At 38.5% G+C, this 20804-nt stretch overlaps 1 protein-coding gene across 3 annotated transcripts; it reads left to right on the forward strand.

Moving 5' to 3' along the window:
• Positions 1-1009: 1009 nt before the first annotated feature.
• Positions 1010-19896, forward strand: lhx6 (LIM homeobox 6). Of its 3 annotated transcripts, XR_005204326.1 has the most exons (10): positions 1014-1481; positions 2530-2601; positions 4553-4738; positions 6555-6676; positions 16099-16319; positions 16653-16753; positions 16925-17020; positions 17817-17991; positions 18106-18715; positions 19493-19891. XR_005204326.1 is itself a non-coding variant. In XM_037751994.1 (9 exons), the coding sequence occupies exons 1-9, from the start codon at positions 1404-1406 to the stop codon at positions 18183-18185; spliced, it is 1131 nt and encodes a 376-aa protein (XP_037607922.1). In that variant the 5' UTR covers positions 1014-1403; the 3' UTR covers positions 18186-19891. The 3 variants fall into 3 exon arrangements, 1 of the variants encoding a protein (XP_037607922.1); XR_005204327.1 differs by having other exon boundaries at positions 1010-1481; positions 17837-17991; positions 18106-19896; XM_037751994.1 differs by having other exon boundaries at positions 18106-19891.
• The last annotated feature ends 908 nt before the right edge of the window (positions 19897-20804 follow it).

The raw sequence follows: 20804 nt of genomic DNA on the forward strand, positions 1-20804 counted from the left end.
CTCCTCAGGAATGATGAAGAAGTTTCTTAATATTTTTTTTTTCCCGGCCTGGTTTATTTTGATGGGATCATTTCTGCTGCTATAGATTTACAGATAATTGCTGGATCCTCGCGCAGAAGCCTGATTGACACGTGGACGTAGGCTGAACCGGTGTGTGGGCTCGAGCCACATTACATCCTGTAATCATCAGGCTTCCCTTCCGTTAAAAGAGCCGGTGAGTTTCTCTTTCATCTGCATCACCTCCTCTACTCTTTACATCATTTAGAAAAAATATTTCTTACTCAATTTTTTTATCACAATTATTTTGTTTGTTTGAGTTATAGCCTAAATTAATTATGTCCCAATCAAATTCTGACCCATATGGATTAATATAACCCTAACTTTGTCTTGTTTTTAATCCGTAAATTGTACTACAGTATGTGTTTCTTTCATTTTTTTTTATCTTTAAAAATATTTAGTTTTCCTTAATTTTACACATTACACCAATGTAATAACGAATTTTTAATATACAAATTAAAGTTTTTAATAATGAGTATAAGAGGCATTAAAATACAATAAATATGATTAGGCCTACACCAATGGAATTATTTAAATTATATTTTTATACAATGGAATTTGGGGAAATGCATTTTCTTGTATCATTATTTTTTTGTTCTGGTGTAGATATATCCTGAATAAAACCCAACATATATATGGACACATTGTGTATAAAACAAGGTCTATTTATATGCCCCAGTATGTAGGTTAATTATTGCATTCCAGTCTATATATTTCTAGTAGCAAATAAACGGCCAATTATATAAATAACTATAATTTACATTGTTTTCTTCTCTGGCAGCAGCCATATATGTCTTGAGATATCAAACATACACCAGCAGAGTTTGAGTAAGTTTCTGTCACAACTGTTCCTAAGTGTGTCCACCCTTTCCTCTCACCCTCCCCCTTTTCTTTAACTATCGAGGCAGGCCAGAGAGACGCGCAAACTTTCACTGCAGCTCTGCAAAGACACTCCGCAGTCTCTCCCTGCTCTGCACCTTATGAAGCCTTGGAGTAAAAGCTGCCAGCCCCTCAATTTGATTCACTTCCTGTAGTCAGACTCCTTCCAGAAAGTGGAGAGAGAGAGAGAGGAGAGGGGGGGAAAGGAAGGAGTCTTTCTGTTCTAAATAAGACTCTCTGGAGGAGCAGCGAGCAACTCCTTTGCCTCTGCAAAGCTTCACAACTTCTGTAGTTGTGCACAAAGACAGCAGCGTTTTTTAAAAGAGAGAATTTTGCGTTAAAAACAAAACTTATACGCCCGAGTCCATGCGGATGGTACAAAGTTTTTGACGCCAAATCGCCGAGTCTTCTTCTCCTGGTTCCACGCATCGAGTGTTTGGAGACACTGTGAGGCTCCAGGGAGGTTCATGTACTGGAAAAATGAAGTTTTGTCCCCTCTTTCAGAGGGAAATAAGATTCTGTCCGAAGGAATTCCCACGAAGCAGGTATATTCTAACAACTTTGGACACTTTGGCTGAGCTTTGCAACTTTGTGCGTAAAAAGGTTCAAATTGGAGAGGTACCACCACTTATTCCCATGTGGGCCTCCACTGTTTGGTTCAGACTGAATTATGTTTTTATGTGATGACGTACAACTAGTAATATGTGGTATAACGATGCCTCAATGTGAAATTATTTATTATGATTTTTTTAATATTATTTTTTTTTCTTCTTTTATATTTTTTTTTATCTTCTTTATCTTTTTTTTCTTCTTTAATCTTTTTTTATCTTCTTTATATTCTTTTTTTTTCTTCTATCTTTTTTTTTTATCTTCTTTATCTTTTTTTTTTTCTTCTTTTACCTTTTTTTTTTATCTTCTTTATCTTCAGTTTATTTGCAGCCCCGCAGCATCTTGCCTGTGCAGTGCGCTAGTTTTGTGTTGTTGTCTCCTTGTGATGTCACAAGAATCACTGCTTGTGTGTACTGAGATCAGCTGCACGCGCCAGCCGCCGTGAAGAGGCACGCGCGCCTCTCTTGTTATGAATAGCGTGATTTGCGGTCCGCGAGCCTCTCTCTCTCTCTCTCTCTCTCGAGCTGCTGCCAATTCGCCACGAGAAGAATTGGATTTTAATTACAGCCATTAAAAATCAAATTTGCAATTCTTTAGGGTGACCCGTTGCCTTCCTGTGATTGACAGATGAAATTGACACTCCGGGTCGCTCTTATCCGCAGCGTTTCAAGCTATTTGTAATTACAGGTAGTTTTTTTTTTTTTCTCCCCCCTCCTCCTCCACTCTCGTGTCCTGGATTGCGAAGAAAATACTATTATTCTAAGAGGCACGGGTTAAGGGCAGGGAGAAAAAAAAATCAATCCAAATTGAAATAGCTTCATTAAAATGTGCCTTTTGTTCAGTTTTTAAACTGGGGGTTTATTGTCAGGACCACTTTATATAGGAGTAGCTGTGGAGAGCTGTCTGCAAATGTCTCCAGGGGATTTCTCAGCTGAGGATGAGACGGACAAAGTGATGAAGACTTTACTGACCGTTTTCTTGTAGGTGATCATCACCGAGCAGCAGAGTACACCGGGAGCCTCGCGCTGCAGTGTGGACTCGAAACACGCGCCAATGGTGAGAGCTTTATTGCTTTATATTTATGCTTCTTATATGTCTGGGTCGTTTATTACGCTTCCACTGCACAGTGGGATTCATGCGAATATCCTCTTTGGAAACGAGGAAAAAAAGTGTCTTCCAATTCCATTTTTTTTGTGATTTCCTGAAACAATCGTGCCACTCTAGTTCACCCATTAATCTCTGAAGCATTTTATTTTTTTTCAATGAATGCACTGTGTAGTTTTCCTATTTCTCAACGCAAGCAATTCTTTTTTTTTTTTTTTTAAGTAAGAATTTGGGAAGATTTCTAAGAGAGTCGCTCCTTTTGATTGTCTGTAAAGCCAACCTATATTCAACTTTCTTACTTCACACTGAAGGTTTCCACCTGTTAATGGTTGGTTGGTTGTTTATAATAAACGCACCCCCACATTCAAGCTTCAAAACTATATGGCATAGTTAGGAAAAAAAAAAAGGTGTGATGAACACAAGACTGATTTTTGTCTATGAAGTTTTCCATTTTTTTTTCTTTTGTAATCAACCACAATCTTACAATTTAGACTTTTTCAATTTTATTTTTTATTATTTTTAATTTACAGCATGTCCTCTGTAGTGGACCATTTGTTAACATTAATGTTAAACGATTCAGAAGATACAACAAAATGAACAGATTATGGCTGTAGAGTGATATTAAACCAAAAAATGATTGAAAAACTAAAAAAAGATATCATTCTGGATTCATGGTAACACAAATTATATTTACAGTAAATGGGTAATTCCATGTAATGTAACACCCATAATTCATACATATCGCTATGTATCACTGACATGTATCAGTGATCATTGAGGTTTGAAGATTTCCCCAAGTAGAAATACAATTTGCCTCAAGAATACAAAGTTTGCGCTTATGAGTATGGTAAACAGGAGACCATAACACTGGAATTGTCCCAATGAAGCCCAGGATGTCCTCTTTAAAATACACCAGGGGTTGATAGAGTAGCTCAAAAGAGTAAAAGGGGATGCATGTGGACAAAATGTCTACTACACACCGTTAGGAATTTCCCAGTAAAATAACAGTAAAGAACTGACAGCAGGGTTTCCTTTATGTTACTGTAAAATTAACATTATTATACTGTCGCTGACATTTACAGCTTTATACTGTTAATGAAAAATACCGTTTGAACTGTTTTTTAAAAAAAAATAATTTCACAGTATTTTACAGTTAATTTACTGTTTAAAGATACATTATATAGCTGTTTTTCACCTTTCTTTTACATTATCTTACTGTTTTTTTTAATGCACTATTTATGTTGTATTTTTTAAATACATTTGAATAAACATTATTATTTTTGCCTAGATGAATAGACTTAGCAGATTACAGACATAGGAATAGTCACACTAAATACAATTAAAGGCACTTGTTAGGAAAAAGGCTATAATAGACTTGTTGACACTTTTCCCAAAATGTCTGTCTATAGCTGGCTACAAGCACAGAATGCAAACCAGAACAACATGTGAGTGAAGAACAATAAAGCTAATTCACTGATTTTACAATCATGTACAATGTACAAGCCTCACATGTGCAGATCAGGTCCCAGAATTAAAATAAATACTGCATGAAACTGTTACTGATGATACTTTAGACAGTTGATCAGCAGTAAAGTGCTGTTTTTTAAGAATGCATTATAGTTCAGTTAAAAAACGGCCTATGAGCGTTAAGTAATTTAACAGGTTTTCTTTTGTATTAACAGTAAAGCACTGTTTTTCAGCAATAACAGGTTAATACTGTTTAAATCCTGCTGTAAATTAACAGCAATTGTTTACAGTGCAGAGGACACAAGTCAACGGGCTGGGTCTCAGGAGGATATACATTACATTTGTGAATTATCCACTTATTGATATCATGAAATTGGCATCAACATCTGCAGAGTGTGATTTATTGTGTGTGTTGCTGATGATGCTCCTCTTGCAGTCTCAGTCGGACGGAGAGTCCCAGCGGTCCAACATGGAGCCGGAGGACACCCGGTCGTCTCCCAGCACTCCGTCCACTCCCTCCGTGTGCTCACCGATCTCCACCAGCAGCTCGGTGTCAGCGTCCACCGGGAAGAACATGTGCGCCAGCTGCGGACAGGAGATCGTGGACAGATACCTGCTGAAGGTGAGAGAGAGAGAGGCCGAGCAGAAAAACAGCTTCGACTAAAAAAACAGGATGAAAATGCACAGAGCAGAGATAATGTTCTTCTGGCTGCTGGGGACGTCTTGTTTATTTGTTTAGCCTTCTCTTGTTTTTTATTCTGGCATTCATATTAACAGCAAATAGCTCTTAGTCGACAACAAGACGAGCAGGAGCAAGTGGAGGAGGGTGCCATGTTGTCCTGTTTTGGTGAAGGCCTTGAACAACTTTACGCATCCTTATTGTGGAAATTACGCCAAATAAAAAAATCATGCACAAGTAAATACAACACTGAAGACATGTGTCACCCATGAACTAAACGTATCCTGACCTGGCACATAGAAATACCTTAATTCAACTTATTCTATAATTATTTTATAGTTGTAACATGCACGAAATCAACCTTTAGATTCAAAAACCTACTTGTCTCCAGATTTAACCGCTCTTATCTGCACAAAAAAAAAAAAAACATTTTCAAAGATTTAAAGCGACAGATACAACAGGGGGGTGTTTTGATTTTTTTTTTCTTTCTGTTTTACAGCCTAGCTGTCAATACGCCTCGACTTGTCGCGTGCGCCCGCGTGCTTCTTCCAAGCAAAACAGTCTTCACTCGCGCGCAAATGGGTGTGTTTGTCAGGAAGTGTGAGTTCACTTTTGTTGTTGTGTCGAAGTCCAGGCCTATTAGGAGATCATCTAGAAATGTTGATGGAAAACACACTTTATGAAAAAAAAGATTTGTGTAAATTAATTTAGTCATATAATACATTTAAGTGCAGCATTTTATGTGGTCTACATTTATGGTAGTCTTGTCCTGTTTTTTTAATATTAGCCCTTTTTGACTGTTAAACTTCGTGCTTATTTATTTCTGTGTGAAAATATTTCACACTGGCCGATGCTGTAAATAAATTTATGTAAATAAATTGTTTTTTTTTACTGATTTTAAAAGTCCTAAAATGGTTACAATAAATTATGGTTTGTTAGATAAAATTGCCATAATAGATATTTATATTCTAAATTGAATATGATTGCATGATCTCTATCGCCAAAATAATCGGGCTAATTTTGGATAATAATAATATTTTGAAACCTATTAAATGAGCAGCAGCGAAATGGCTGTGCAATCTGTGAATTTACAAAAATGATTTAAATTATTTTTTAGTTGTCATTAGATATTGGTCACTTGTTTTCCACGCTTGATAATTATTATTATTATTATTTTAATTTTGCTAAAATGCTATCATAATTGCTGTTGAACGAAAACATTTGACTCAGTGCCAGAAAATGTTAGCTATAAGCAGGATGCTTGCTTTGATATTTCTCAATAAGAATGCATGCAAAATCATATAGTCTACGATAAAGTACGAAAAGGAACCACAGTAATTTTACAGGCTAATTATTTAATTTTTTAATAAAAAAAGTCCTAGTGATTACAAAAATATGGCGTGGTTATATCAGAAAAAAGTACAATAACATCTCTATAAAGTCACAGATTGGCACCATAGACTCGCTTAAAGTCCCTAAAATTGAATTTTAAAATGATAATAGGCCAATATCACTATTAACTCTTTAATGTAAGATGTGCAACTTTCATAGAAATAATTTTTTCAAGTTGTATTGCTGCGTAATTAGGCATATAGAGGAATTATGAATATAGTAATGTTGATGGAAAACTTTGGTTAGTTATTACTCAGCACCATGCACACTGTACGTCCATAATGCAGTGATCGATCATAATCAGTGCGTGTGTGAGTGTGTGTGTGTGTGTGTGGGTGTGTTGACATGGATGTTTCCTATTTTGCAGGTGAACAACCTGATCTGGCACGTGCGCTGTCTGGAGTGTTCTGTCTGCAGAACGTCGCTACGTCAGCACAGCAGCTGCTACATCAAAAACAAAGAGATCTTCTGTAAAATGGATTATTTCAGGTAGGGTAAGTTTATGACCGTGTTTTCAAAATACCACGTCTACTCTCTCTCTCTCTCTCTCCTCTCTCTCCCTCTCTCTCTCTCTGAGATGGATGAGGGTTGCCTCATGTGTTCCTCTTGAAAGATCTTTTCAAAAACGTCTCACAAGTCTGTAACAAAATAAAAGTCTAGCTGAAAGATCCACACTTTTGTTATGGCTATCCAACACACAACATTCCCTCCCAGGAGCGACAAAAAAAAAGAAAAAGAATATCTAGCCCACCAGAATAAACGTTTGGAAAATGCTGTCCTTTATCTTAAAACGCGTAAAAGGAGAGTTTTGTTGTTTTTTTGGGATGTTATTATCCTATAGCTGTGTTTTAGAGGAGGATGTTTTTTATTCTTTTTATCACGTTTCATCATCTTCTACCGCTCAGATAATATCAGATTATTTTTTTAAATTATTTTGTTGTCATTTTACATTGCAATAAATGTAATGATTAGTTTCCGGTGGACCATGTCGGATCAGACAGGCCTTGGTCCGGATTTTATTTGGCCACTGCATGATAAATTCTCCCATTTGTGGGCGTTAAACACACGCACACACACACACACACACACACACACACACACACACACACACACTTTAACTTATCAACACACTGTTAATGCACAACGTGCCAGCCACGAAGCGCGCACGATGGCTGTTTTGAGGGACACGTTAAAGAAACGGAAATGCCCGTTTGAGTGCGCAGCTATCTGAGTTTAGTCTACTCGGCTCCTATAGGCAAAGCAAAGCGTTGAGTGCAACGAAACTGACATACAACAGAGAGAAAGATGCATACACTCTATTTTATTCCAATCTATTCTATTCTATTTCTACTGCATCCCCATAAAATGTGAAAATAGAAAGATATGTGTTATAATAATAATAAAACATATCACATGCTTGTTATTAATTTCCAGAGAACAGAACAAAGCAAAATAAAACAAAAATATTCATATAAATTCTGTCTTTAGACTCAAGTACAATAAATAACAATATAATTTCACAGATTTACTATCTATCTATTCAATTCATCTTTATTGACAGACTAGAAGTCCATTAAAAAACATACAACACAAACAACAATACACACATTAAAATAGAAACTGCCATTTTTTTTTTATAAAAGACAGTTATACCAGTGTTTCCACAGTATAACACTAAAAAAGGATTTCTATCTATCTATCTATCTATCTATCTATCTATCTACCTACCTATCTATCATACTCATATGTATACTCTGTTGTGTATATTTTGGTCAACAATTACTTTATTTTCATGCAAGATCAATGCTGATAAATAAACAAATAGATATAGTGATACAGAGACACACACACACATTGGGGAAAAATGAGAGACAGATTTGTTGATTGATATGTTGATTTATCATAATTCAAGGATGAATTTACCATCAGTTGCATTCATTCAATAGCCACATACTGTACTTGTGTTGGCATGCAGCAGAGGAGGAATAAGTCTTGGTTGATGTTTTTATTCCGATTTTCTCACTTTTTTGACTGTGTGTGTGTGTGTGTGTGTGTGTGTGTGTGTGTCTGAGGTTAAATGGGGTTCACACCAGCAACAACACATAGTAAAATCCTGTGCCTGTAGCCTGAAGCTGGTGGATAGGCTATATAGTATGGACACACATGCATTGTGCACATTGTGTGTGTGTGTGTGTGTGTGCATGTGTGACTGCTTGGAGCTGTGAGCTTTGGTGTTTGTCTGATTGAAACCTGATACCACGCCACCGCTCTGAGGTTTATAATCACCAGCAATTAGTCGTCCTCCACCCCAGACCCTCAGGCCTCCAGACCAGCAATTAGACCGCCCCGAGTGCCTGGTCAGCATGTTTCTGTTCTGAATGTGACTCCTATCCAAACTAAAAAAAAAACACACACAGACTAAAACAGATATGGGCACACTTATACATGGACACACACCTAAATATGAAAACATGAATATGAAACATGTACATATTAGCAGTGTACACATTGCCTCCTTTTACAACTCTGAAGAACGTGCACACACTGACACACACACATAAACATCCACTGAGATCTCTGTTTATTTATGCATGTCCAGCAGCTGCCAATCATTTTGCTGATTTTTTCATAAAATGGAGATTTTTGGTGTTTGCTCTGCCACATCATAATAATATTTTACCTGACCCGTCTCCATTTAAAAGCTCCTTCACCATTCACCCCTCTCGCCCCCTAAACACCGCTCTCTGGACTCTGAGCCTGCATTAAACACGCAGGGAGGGTTTCAAATACGTCAGAGCATTAGAAAATGGTAATGAGTGTCACTGGGTCATATGTTATATACTCATCAGAGAAATCCTATGCTGTATTTATGTGAAATACAGCTTGTGACTAAAAAGTGCTTGAATATAGAAACGATAAATGTGTTGTTGACCTATCAGGATAGATAATTTCCAAAGGATTACTGTATATTAAAGACACACTATACAGATTACACAAATTCATACAGTAGTTTTATATCAACCGGTGTGCAGCAGCTATCCTATATGAACTGTAATGCAGTCCACATAGATTTTGAAAGGACCATTTCCCACTATAGCTCAAATTATGGGTCAGTTTTTCTTCTTGTTAATAAAGAAATGCAAACAGAAAAAAATGAAAATCAAACAGCTTCACATTTAAACACTTTAAGCTGTCAGCTTTAGTGTCAATGTGAATCTCTGCTTTAGCCTATATGCTGTAGCCAACTATACATAGCCAAAACACTGTAAAAATATATCTGATTGAATCTGTTTTTGCTTGACATGACAGGTTTTACGATATGAAAATTATTCTTTTACACACAATGACGTAATGCTCTACCCATGCCGCTGCCCACTAGCCTATCATGCGCCTCCGCCTCCAGTGTTTGCACCTCCAACAAAAATGGCGCCACCCCCAAATACTTGTATGTGTGTGTGTGGAAAACAAATCATAAAAATGAGTAATTTTCTAAATAAAACAGCATATAAAATTACAAAACAGAACCAAACTGCAGTGACTGAAACGGCTAACTCAAGCTACCTGGTGAGGCACAGCTAGCCTTTGCTGAAGCTAATTGACCCCCATTTTCTGACCTGTTTCCTGTAATTGAAAAATCAACTCTAACGGTTCAACATGTTAATAATTGGTTATATTGTTATGCCACATAAATGAGTCAGTATCGTAATCACAATGGAGGAAACATGTAACACCAGATAGATGAGGCCTGCTGAATCTAACTAGCCTAGTTTAGCAGAGCAGCATGCTAGCGGCTGTAATCTGAGCCTCCGACTCCAGTGGAATTGATTCGGTGTAGTTAAACTACTTTTAAATCTATAGATTACTTTGTTCATTTGTTCAAAAGGATATGAAAGCGAAGAACCCAATTTGTTTGTATGGCAGTATAGCCATTTTGGATGTTTTTTATTTGGATGAATGGTTATGCATGCTGTAGGCGTTTCATACATCAAAACTTCCAACCACCTTCACGAGATGTCAAACTAGTAAGTTGTTAGTTTCAAAGGTTCAGAGCCTCATAAGTCAAAAACACAGTATTCAGAACAGTTTCATTCCTATCAGTTTGGGCTGCAACTAACGATTATTTTGATTTTTGATTAATCTGTTGATTATTTTCTTGATTTATCGATTAGTTGTTTGGTCTAAAAAATGTTGAAAAATGTTGATCAGTGTTTCTCAAAGCCCAAGATGATGTCCTCAAATGTCTTGTTTTGTCCACGATTCAAATATATTCAGTTTACTGTCATAGAGGAGTAAAGAAACCAGAAAATATTCACATTTAAGAAGCTGGGATCAGAGACTTTTGACTTTTGTTTTCTTAGAAAATTACTCAAACTGATCGATTATCAAAATAATTGGCGATTGCTTTTATAGTTGATAATTAATCAACTAATCGTTGCAGCTTTAGGCCTACTATCAGTGGAATAACTGAACACTAATATATTAAATTTGATTGTCTGGATAATATAATGGTCAAACTGTTAGACAAATCTTCTACTCAATATGGTTACAATCTCTGGACAAAAACCCTCATTTGCATAATACTATTTGTAGTTTCGGATTAGATTTCCTTGGTCTGACTGGAAAACGATAAATTGTTTAGTAAATCCTGCAGCGACAGTGAAGCTTTGCTGCATGGCTGGTGTCTGTACAATGGTTACCTCTGTAAATATAAACTGTAATCTGGGTTTAGGCCAGATTTAAACTAGGCTAAACGCCACCGCGAGTCCAGATCCTCTGGGCTGGTTTTCAAACCTCTGGAGATATTTCTTCATCTGTGTCAGCCTCTCATCTGGCTTTGGACTGACAGCTGCTTTAATAGGGCGTAATAGCAGGAAATCAGAGCGGGTTTCCCTCCATATACGTGTGTGTGTGTGTGTGTGTATGTATGGTGAGGGGGGTTTGGAAGGTGGTGTGTGTATGTCGGGATAGGGGGCGCAGGACAGAGCCCATGCTGTGCCTCTCAAACCCATGTCAGGCCTCAGGGGCTTGCTCACACACACACACACACACACACACACACACACATACACGCACGCAAACCATTTCTTTATCAGCCTCCTCCCCTGACCCCCCTCCACTCCCTCGCCCCGCTCCGTAGAAACATCATCCTCGTCCGTGAGCTGCAGGCCACACAGGAAGTTGCATTGCTGCACTAATCAGGGGCACCCTGGGATACCGACATACAGTGTAACCAGAGTCCATGCACGTATAGGGAACTTTGTGGATGAGATGTGTGCACGTGTCTCTTTATGTGTGTCTGTGTGTGTGTGTGTGTGTGTGTGTGTGTGTGTGTGTGTATTGTAATAATAATTATTCATCAACCCACCTCTGCTTAGCTGATTAGGTCTCCATAGCAACAAAGACGAGTAAACCAGTACAGAGCGAGATTGAGTTTTATTAAGAACCGAATGAATTGAAATTATAATAAGACATCTGTCACACAATGCTACACATTTAAATAAAGACTGCTCCGTCAAAGCAATGAATTATTATTATTATTATGATGATTATTCATGTTGTAAAGCACAAAGAAAACCGCCACAGTTACTGCAGTCTCAAAGAACAGAGTATAAAAAACGTCAAGGTTTCTCTTGTGCAGGGTTAATGTGGTAAAGCCTGATGATATTTTTAAATCCGTTAAAAGATGTTGTCTGTAAAGTATTTAGATCACTTCCCCCCCCCGTTTTAGATTCCCATACAAAAGGCCTAACACGAACCCCGCCTCGTAAAAACCGCAAGCAAGAAGTCTCTCAGGACAAATCTAATAGAGATTAGAGTATTCTCATAGCACATCAGAAATAATCCAAAAAACGTGTACCTCCTCAAGCCACTCTTTCAGCAGCAGGTGAATTACTGTTAAAAAAAAAAAGAAGAAGTAAAGATTAGACGAAAGAAGGGAGCAAATAGCAGAGGTCTGGGGGAAAAGGGGAGTTTTGCGGTGTAGGATTTTCCCCTTTTGTGAGTGATACAGGGGGGGCCGTGAGGATTGACATCGCTCCAAAATAAACACCAGGTTTTTGGTACAAAGACAAAAAACGAGATACAAAAAAAAAAAAAAGAAGCCGGGGTATAGAGGGAGGAGGGGTCTGAGGAGGAGATGAAGATGGGGGACGAGGAGGGGGTTAAAACAAGGGATGATTTGCAGCTTTTCTGGGTTCTGTCTCGGAGCATGAAACTGACAAGCTGTCATGCTAGATTAGCCACAATGTTCCACAATGTTTTCCTCTTTTACTGTAGAAACAGCCTGGCTTTCTCCATAACAATCCGAAACAATACGCACACACACAGCACAGCGCTGTAAGCCATGGAGACCATTTGTCTCCGGAATGGCTTTTATTGGGTTATAAGAGGTTTCTTTTGGTTAAGTTGCACATATCTGTGACAACTTAAGATCCTCTGTAAGTGCTATGCCAGCTAATTTTATTTCAAGGTCACCACAAAGACTCGCTTGCTCTAATGCTGAACTGTGTTTGTTTGTGATGAGGAATAGCAGGCCTGGTACTGGAGATTGTATTTGTTGCATTACTTGACAGTGATGATAAAAACTAGGAAGGCAAACAGAATCCTCAAACAGTAGGCATGTATTCATGACCTATAAATATTCTCTCTACCACACTACATGCAGAAAAATGAATCTTCTGGCCAACAAGCTCATATACATGAGGAGGGGTACGAGTTTGTGAGATGTCGGAGGCTATAGTATGCTTTCATCCCAGATAGAGTGGACTTGAGTGCACTGATACGCTGCCAAACCCACTCACTTGGCAAACCCTCGTGCTCTCCGTCCCTCTGCTCCTCTCTCTCTCCCTCCGCCATCGACACTCTTTACTTTGCTATTTCCCTCAGCCACTTACTTCCTCTCTCTCCGTGTCTATTCTTTTCATCCCGCCCTCACCAGCTTGCCTTCGTACCTTTCAACTATTGACTGAATTTGGCTCGTGTTTGTGATGCTGCACTTGCATGAGCTTTCTCTCTATACCTCTGCTCTATATTCTAAGTTAAAGAAGAACATGTATTAGTAAAGATGTTGAGTCAGCCATCAGCTCTTGATATCTGTCCATCAATATGGAAAATCTAATTTGAGCTTCGCCGTTATGCTTCTGGGCCCCCAGTTTTTACTTTCTCCCAGGCTGCCTCCTTCACCAGAATTGGCAGCTGCTGACCCCAACAATGGCTCTTAACCTAACCACGACCGTCTCAAACGTAAAGCGCTTTATACCCATTAAACCCACAATGTGCTCTTTAAATTAGGAGCTTAATGTCTTTTGATTGTGGTGTAAAACGGGAAATTAGTATAATATTTCAGTTGTATTAAAGTGGAGTTTTTTGGGATACTCCACAGTGCCAGCTGCACAGCGAATCTCAGTGAAAGGAGAAGCCCGGTGATATTCTATGTTTTTTTGTATTTTCAACAAATCCCATTAAAAGACCGAAACTATCAAAGCATCGTCTGCGTTGCCAAAGCCTGATGTATCTTATTCCTCCCTGCCACAGACCCCCATTTTTTCCATAATTTTTTTATATTCAAAGCTTCTATTGAGGTTTCGAATGAAGCTACAATTGTCTCTCGTCATATTTTATGACGTCATGACCCTCCCTCAATTTGAATAAAGTGATTCATCAGATTAAATGAATATTTTTTTTATGAAATCAACTTTCTTTAATGAATATAACTCGTCAGTTTCGTCACCATAAATACATATACTGTAGGTGTGACCTGACCTGCGAGTCGACCAGTCATCTGCGCATCACGTTACGCAGCCACCACTGGAATTTGATTTTACAAATAGTTTAATAGCCACTTATAATATTAGCCTAATCTTTATCTGCAACTGTGCAGAAATACTGGGTTTAAACTAGGGCTGTCAATCGATTCAAATATTGAATTGTGATTAGTCACATGATTGTCCATATTTAATCGTGATTAATCGTAAATTAATCGCACATTTTTTATCTGTTCAAAATGTACCTTAAAGGGAGATTTGTCAAGTATTTAATACTCTTATCAACATGGGAGTGGGCAAATATTCTTGCTATATGCAAATGTATGTATATATTTATTATTGGAACACAAAACAATGACAAATATTCATTCAAGAAACCCTCACAGGTACTGCATTTAGTATAAAAATAGTATGCTCAAATCATAACATGGCAAACTCAAGCCCAACAGGCAACAACAGCTGTCAGTGTGTCAGTGTGCTGACTTGACTATGACTTGTCCCAAACTGCATGTGATTATCATAAAGTGGGCATGTCTGTAAAGGGGAGACTCGTGGGTACCCATGGAACCCATTTTCATTCACATATCCTAAGGTCAGAGGTCATTGGACCCCTTTGAAATTGGCCATGCTAGTTTTTCCTCGCCAAAATATAGCATAAGTTTGGAGCATTATTTACAACGAGCTAGTATGGTTGGTACCGATGGATTTTAGGTTTTCTAGTTTCAGATGATACCAGTATCTTCACTCTAGCTTAAAACTGAGCCCGCTACAACCTCTGAAAGGTGGATTGAGTTAATGCATTAAAGAAATTAGTGGCGTTGAAACAAATTAGTTTTAACCTGTTATTATCTCATTAAATTTGACAGCCCCAATTTAAACACAATGAATTGACATGCAAAAAAAAATGTTGATTTTGAATTTGAATGTCGACGTTATGAACGAAGCTTTGAACTATTCAGTACAACCCTACTAAAACTACTATGGACACATTGAGTCACATGACAAGATGAACATGGGCACTGTAGTTTATTTAGAGTCACCCTTAAACCATCCTGCTGCTGTAAATCCTCACTAGAACACCACATGTGTATTCATCCGCAGATGAAAATAGTCCCCATGAAATGCATTGTTCACTCTTGGTTGAATAATGTTTGTGAAAAATGACCAGCTGTTTTAGGAAACTATTCAGCCTTTAAAAAATGTACTATATATATTTGTGACCCATTTTAAAAAAAAAAAAAAGATTTACATCTTCAGTGGGATTAAATGGGATTGGGGCTGAGTGCCAAAAATCATAGTGAGAGGGACTAATGCACACTTATCTAGAAGATGATGAATGTTAGGGTACTTAAATCTATGTTTGCTTTGTCTCTGTTCCACCCTTGTATTTGTCTCATTCTGTCCTCAGTCACATTTATACACATTCAAATATTTAAAATGACGAGAGCATGTATATTTTAGACATTCATATCTTGTTTTGAGCTCATGAGGAATTGTCTTAAAGCATTTGCTGACTTAACAAAATGTACGTTCACTCACCCTCTCTCTTTCCATGACTTTCTGTCCACTTATCTTTCATCCACCCACCCATTCAGAACAGTAAGTCAGGTGGTTTAGGTTTATGTGCCGCCTGACCTCACTGTTGCTATCAGTTACAGCGGGGCGATCTAGAGTGATGTCATCCGAGTCTTTCTTCATCTTCCACTGTGTGTAAAACCACCCTGGTTTGCGTGTGTGTTGGTTTGTTCCCCGGTGTGTGTGTGTGTGTGCATGTCAGGGCCTTCATGCATCAACCAGGAAATTGCAGGTGTTGGTTTGTTTGCATTCAAGGCTCAGCTTGCAGCCGCAGTCAGGAGTCTTTTCTGAAGGCCACATCCTCCTCCAAGGTTTCTTCCTTTAAACCCTTGAGTTCTGCCAAAACTTCAAGTTTAAAAACACTTATTTTCAACTTCAGCTCTCTCAAAATATTCTCAAAGAAAAGGACGTCTGTGCATGTTTAATTAATGTGTGTACTATCTGGATCATCTAAGATCATCTACTGCTGTGATTTTCTTTATCGAAATGTTGCTTTTACCCCATCAATGAACCACTAATTCCTCATTCTGTTTCTCCTCCTCTGCCTCTGCTCTCCTTTTCTCTCCCTTACAGTAGGTTTGGTACTAAGTGTGCCCGTTGTGGGCGGCAGATATACGCCAGCGACTGGGTGCGCCGTGCCAGGGGAAACGCATACCACTTGGCGTGTTTTGCGTGTTACTCGTGTAAGAGGCAGTTGTCCACGGGAGAGGAGTTTGGCTTGGTGGAAGACAAGGTCCTGTGTAGGATCCACTACGACACCATGGTGGAGAACCTCAAACGGGCGGCTGAGAGCGGTGAGTAGTGGTTCTGGCAAATTTACTGTAATGGTTCTCTGTGGCCGTCCAGATGTTTGCTCGAGAGTCCTCCCAAAATCCGAGCAAAATAATGACTGCATAATTCACCTTTGTACGGTTTATTATTTCTGATGATTTAATATGTCTGGGCTGCTTCTTTCTGATTTCTCAATGGTCATGTTACAAGAGTCAAAGACCCTCAAATTTGGGTTCCGACTGAGGAAAAAAAAGTCCCTTCCAAGTCGTCTGGTTCAAATACATCTCCTGGGACTATCTTGGTCATTTCATTTAGGTTTGTCTGTCATCTCACATGTCTGCCGTTGTGTTTTTCAGGCAATGGTATCACATTAGAAGGAGCGGTTCCAACAGAACAAGACAGTCAACCCAAACCGGCCAAAAGGGCACGGACATCCTTCACTGCAGAACAGCTACAGGTCAGACACAACACACACCAATCTCAGCCTATAACCAAGGTATTTTTTAATACAATTTGAAGCCCATTTTGTAAACGTGCAGCACTCTTAGCTTCAATCCTCAATCCAATACGCAATGACCTCTGTAATGATCGGATTGGTTTAATGCTAAAGATTCGCCTCCATGTGCAGATCATGCAGGCTCAGTTTGCCCAGGACAACAATCCAGACGCCCAGACGCTACAGAAACTAGCCGACATGACGGGCCTCAGCAGGAGAGTTATACAGGTCAGTACACAGAAATACACTTTATTCTGGTACTAATGAATCTACTTATGTTATGGCACTGTTGGTGCCTTCAAATGGGGTCGTGTTTACCGTGACTCACGAGAAGAATCCATATGAACGCGTCGCTCTTGTGGTATTCACAACATCATAAGTGGAAAGTTTCTGAAAGCTCCGGCCTCACGACTTGTGACGTGTTTGTTGACGTTGTCAGAAATGGCGGAGGCCTTGGAAGTACATTTTTCGGCACATATTAAGTTAATATATTGTAATTTTAGTCGTATATTGTTTTTATTTGTAATTTTATAATATGTCTGAGGAAAATGTTGATATTCCCAACGACCTCATCTTTTTCCTCTGTCATTATGCCTTTGCATTTCCTGCATTATGTTACCCACTTGCTAGCTTGCTAAATTGTAAGCCTCTGTGGCTTCTAGACGACGACAGTAACGTTAATATTGCTGTTGCTTAGCAGCGGTGTTCTCACGACTTAACCACCACTTGAACGCCAAGCAAATCGTGTACACGACTTCCCATGTTGTAAACACAAGTTTCATTTGAAGGCACCATGCATGTATTGAAATCACATAATTCAGTAACATACAAACACCTATGACCTGATCCAGCCATACAATGAGTAGAATAAAAAAAAGTCAGATTATGTATTAAATGTTCATGTTAGATAATACATTTTCAATTTTTTTGTCTGTCATTTATGCTTCTTAAAAAACGTACAAATCAACATATTTGATTTTAAGAATATAGCTACATGATGTCTGGTTACATTGCGTCTTCATAGGTGTGGTTTCAAAACTGCAGAGCAAGACACAAAAAGCACACGCCCCAGCACAGTGGGGCGCCCCCAGGTCATCTCCAGTCCAGGATACCCTCGTCCCTGCCCGATGAGCTGCATTACTCTCCCTTTGGCAGTCCAGAGCGGGCGCGCATGGTGGCCCTTCACGGGTACATTGACAGTGAGTTGCAGCTTACTTTTGTGCAGTAAAATAAAACTGTACTTTTAGGTAGTTTTAAAGCAGATTATTATTTATTACACTGTTTTAAAATGCTTTTTTCTGTGTGCTCTCCAGGTCATCCCTTCTCCATGCTGACCTCTCAGGGTCTCCCTCACCAGGCCATGTCGCTGCCACAGCTCCCCCTCAGCCGCTAGCGCTCCACCACTACGACCCCTCGTGACCCCTAAACCTCCGGATCCTAACCCTCGACCTCCCATCACTGACGTCTGCAGACCTGACCCAGAGGTCAGGCAGGAGTCAGCTTGGAGAAAAGACACATCTTACAGGAGCTGCTCGGAAGCAGAAAAAGAAATGGAAGAACGAGGAAAAATTACATCCGTCTTTATGTTTTTTTTTTTCTTTCTGAGGACAGGACAGGAATATCCCACCTGCAGCCACTCTGTCAAAATGATGAAGCATTTATCATTAGCGGGAACTCACTGACTGTATTTTACACCACCTAAAGGACCCATTTTGCTTCACATGTACAGCATCCTCCACTCTGCCAATCCACCCTCCGACTTCAAGGAGGAATGGAGTTTTAAAGGGATGAAACTGACCAAGGAAGCAGGACTGAAGCCTCTGAGTGCTGTCAGAAGATAAACAAAGAAGGGAAAACTTAAAGGGGGAACTAACTGTCATTGTGGCCCCGAGGTCCCGGCACACACAGTAGACCACATTAGAGGTAAGACTCCTCACTCTTTTCTCTCTAAAACAACCATGAAGGAAACATAAATGTAAATTAAATAAGTTGACTGTTGAAATATTTTCTTTAGGAATGACAGACTTTTATGACATCTCAAAAAACAGAAACTTCTTAGTTACATTTTAGGTCACTTTTCCATTGAAATTCGATTTTTGTTAAGGAATGAAAATGTTGTGTGCCTTATCTTTTCCATTATTAAAAGAAACGTTACAGCAGTGAATCAGCTAATTACAATTCCAGCCTGTAATCCGTCTCTAATTTGGGTGTTTTTTTTATTTTATTGTGCAGAACAAATTATTTTAAATCTTCTATTGGTAGAAAATCAGCATCTTGACTGTTTATCACGAAAGGAAAACCACCAAAGCACAATGTCTGGGCTCGTTTGTTATTAAATTATGGCTGTAACATTAGAAGCTAACAGATTTCAGGCCGCCACAATCCTGTTACGTTTCTTTTAAACTGCGAGAGGGAAGTCTGAGATGAGCGTACTAGTCAAAAAACACATTCCTACAAAATCTGTTCCAAGTATTTTCACATTTCCAAACAAGTGTATTGTCACTAATTTATAATTTCGAAGGTTGCTTGTTCAGCCGCTGTGTGTGTGTGTGTCTTTCACACAAAGAGGGAGTGCTGGTGTATTGGTACAATATGAAACAGACTGGGGTTGTACATAGTAAGACGTGTGTGTGTGTGTGTGTGTGTGTGTGTGTGTGTGTGTGTGGGCGTGTGTGTGTGTGTGCGTGCGTGTGTTGGCAGGGGTAGAGAGTGTGCATCTGTATTTTAGTGCCATGGCCATTGTGTGAAGAACAGGATCCAACAAGACCTCAATGTCCTTGTATTTATTGAGATGGTAAATCCCTGTAAAGCACTTTTTTCCTCCTCTGAAATTGTTTTTGTTTTGTTAAAAAACATGAAATGAAATCCAACAAAAAAGTTTATTTGATAGACTGTGCATCATAAATGTTTTGTGTACTAAATTGCAATAAAATAGAATGTGATATTTTTGTGGTTTTTGGATCATTTGTGAGGATAAATTAATGAAGCAATAATTTATTTCCCAAACGTTGGGAAAATGTTTGGCATCAAGATTAAATTAGGCTCAATTGGATAGGATTATTCAAATGACAAACGTACAAATAAAATAAATAAATATGACGCAATTGTATGTGTTTTGTAATTATGCATGACGTTTAGTCCTTTGGTTGTGCGTGCATGTATTTGCCCTTATTATTGTGGATAGTTGGTACATCCTAGTGTGTGTGTGTGTGTGTTGCATTTTTTGTGAGTGTGTATTTGCCACAAAGCAGGAAGAGTGCATCATGGGAAAGATTGTGCAAAGGACTGCTGCCTTTAAATTACTTGATGTTATTTATTGATGTTATTTTCACCTTTGACCTTGTGAAGTTGTTTAGGTGATAGAGGGGCTATCGGGCCCCCAACATATCCTCTGCTAAAGACAATTTATGGTGATTATTATTATTATATGTTAAAGTAGGAGTACATGACCTTGTTAACGTTACCTGCACATTAGCAAGTATCTTGTTTTGGAGACAAAAGCGTGCCTGTAATCTCATACATTATAGTATCAAAATATGACTTTAACTATTGAACTTTTCATTGATGACCGACCGCAGCATGAAGCCTATATATATAAAAACGTATTTATTGACACGTAGACTATGAATGTCATATACCTCCATTATAATGTTTTGAATATTATTTATATTTTTGCATGCAGGAACATTCATTGTCAGGATTTAAAAGTGCAAGAGATATTCCTCTATCTGAGATCGAAACTGTCAACTGTAAAACAAAAACACCTCAGGTTATTATTTTTTTTTGATGGACAATGGTATTAGACTTTTTCCCATGCAGGAAGTGATATTTAGTCGTATAGCAAATGCTGATGGCATCAGATGGAGTTCATATAAATATAGTATGTTTGCACAACCAACAACTAAACTAAAAACAACACACAGTACATTTAAACTGATCACAGTTTATTTAATCAACTGGACACATAGGTATGGTTTTGCTTATACATTCTCAGACTCACAGTAAATGGAAA

Source organism: Sebastes umbrosus, chromosome 19 (assembly GCF_015220745.1).
Source record: "Sebastes umbrosus isolate fSebUmb1 chromosome 19, fSebUmb1.pri, whole genome shotgun sequence".
NCBI classification, from domain to species: Eukaryota; Metazoa; Chordata; class Actinopteri; order Perciformes; family Sebastidae; genus Sebastes; species Sebastes umbrosus.

Excerpts from the sequence above, each read along its gene's own strand:
- lhx6 (XM_037751994.1), top strand. The coding sequence starts at position 1,404 with ATGTACTGGAAAAATGAAGTTTTGTCCCCTCTTTCAGAGGGAAATAAG. Across the intron at positions 4,739-6,554 it reads TGGACAGATACCTGCTGAAG|GTGAACAACCTGATCTGGCA; the intron begins GTGAGAGAGAGA and ends CCTATTTTGCAG. Across the intron at positions 17,021-17,816 it reads TCAGCAGGAGAGTTATACAG|GTGTGGTTTCAAAACTGCAG; the intron begins GTCAGTACACAG and ends GCGTCTTCATAG.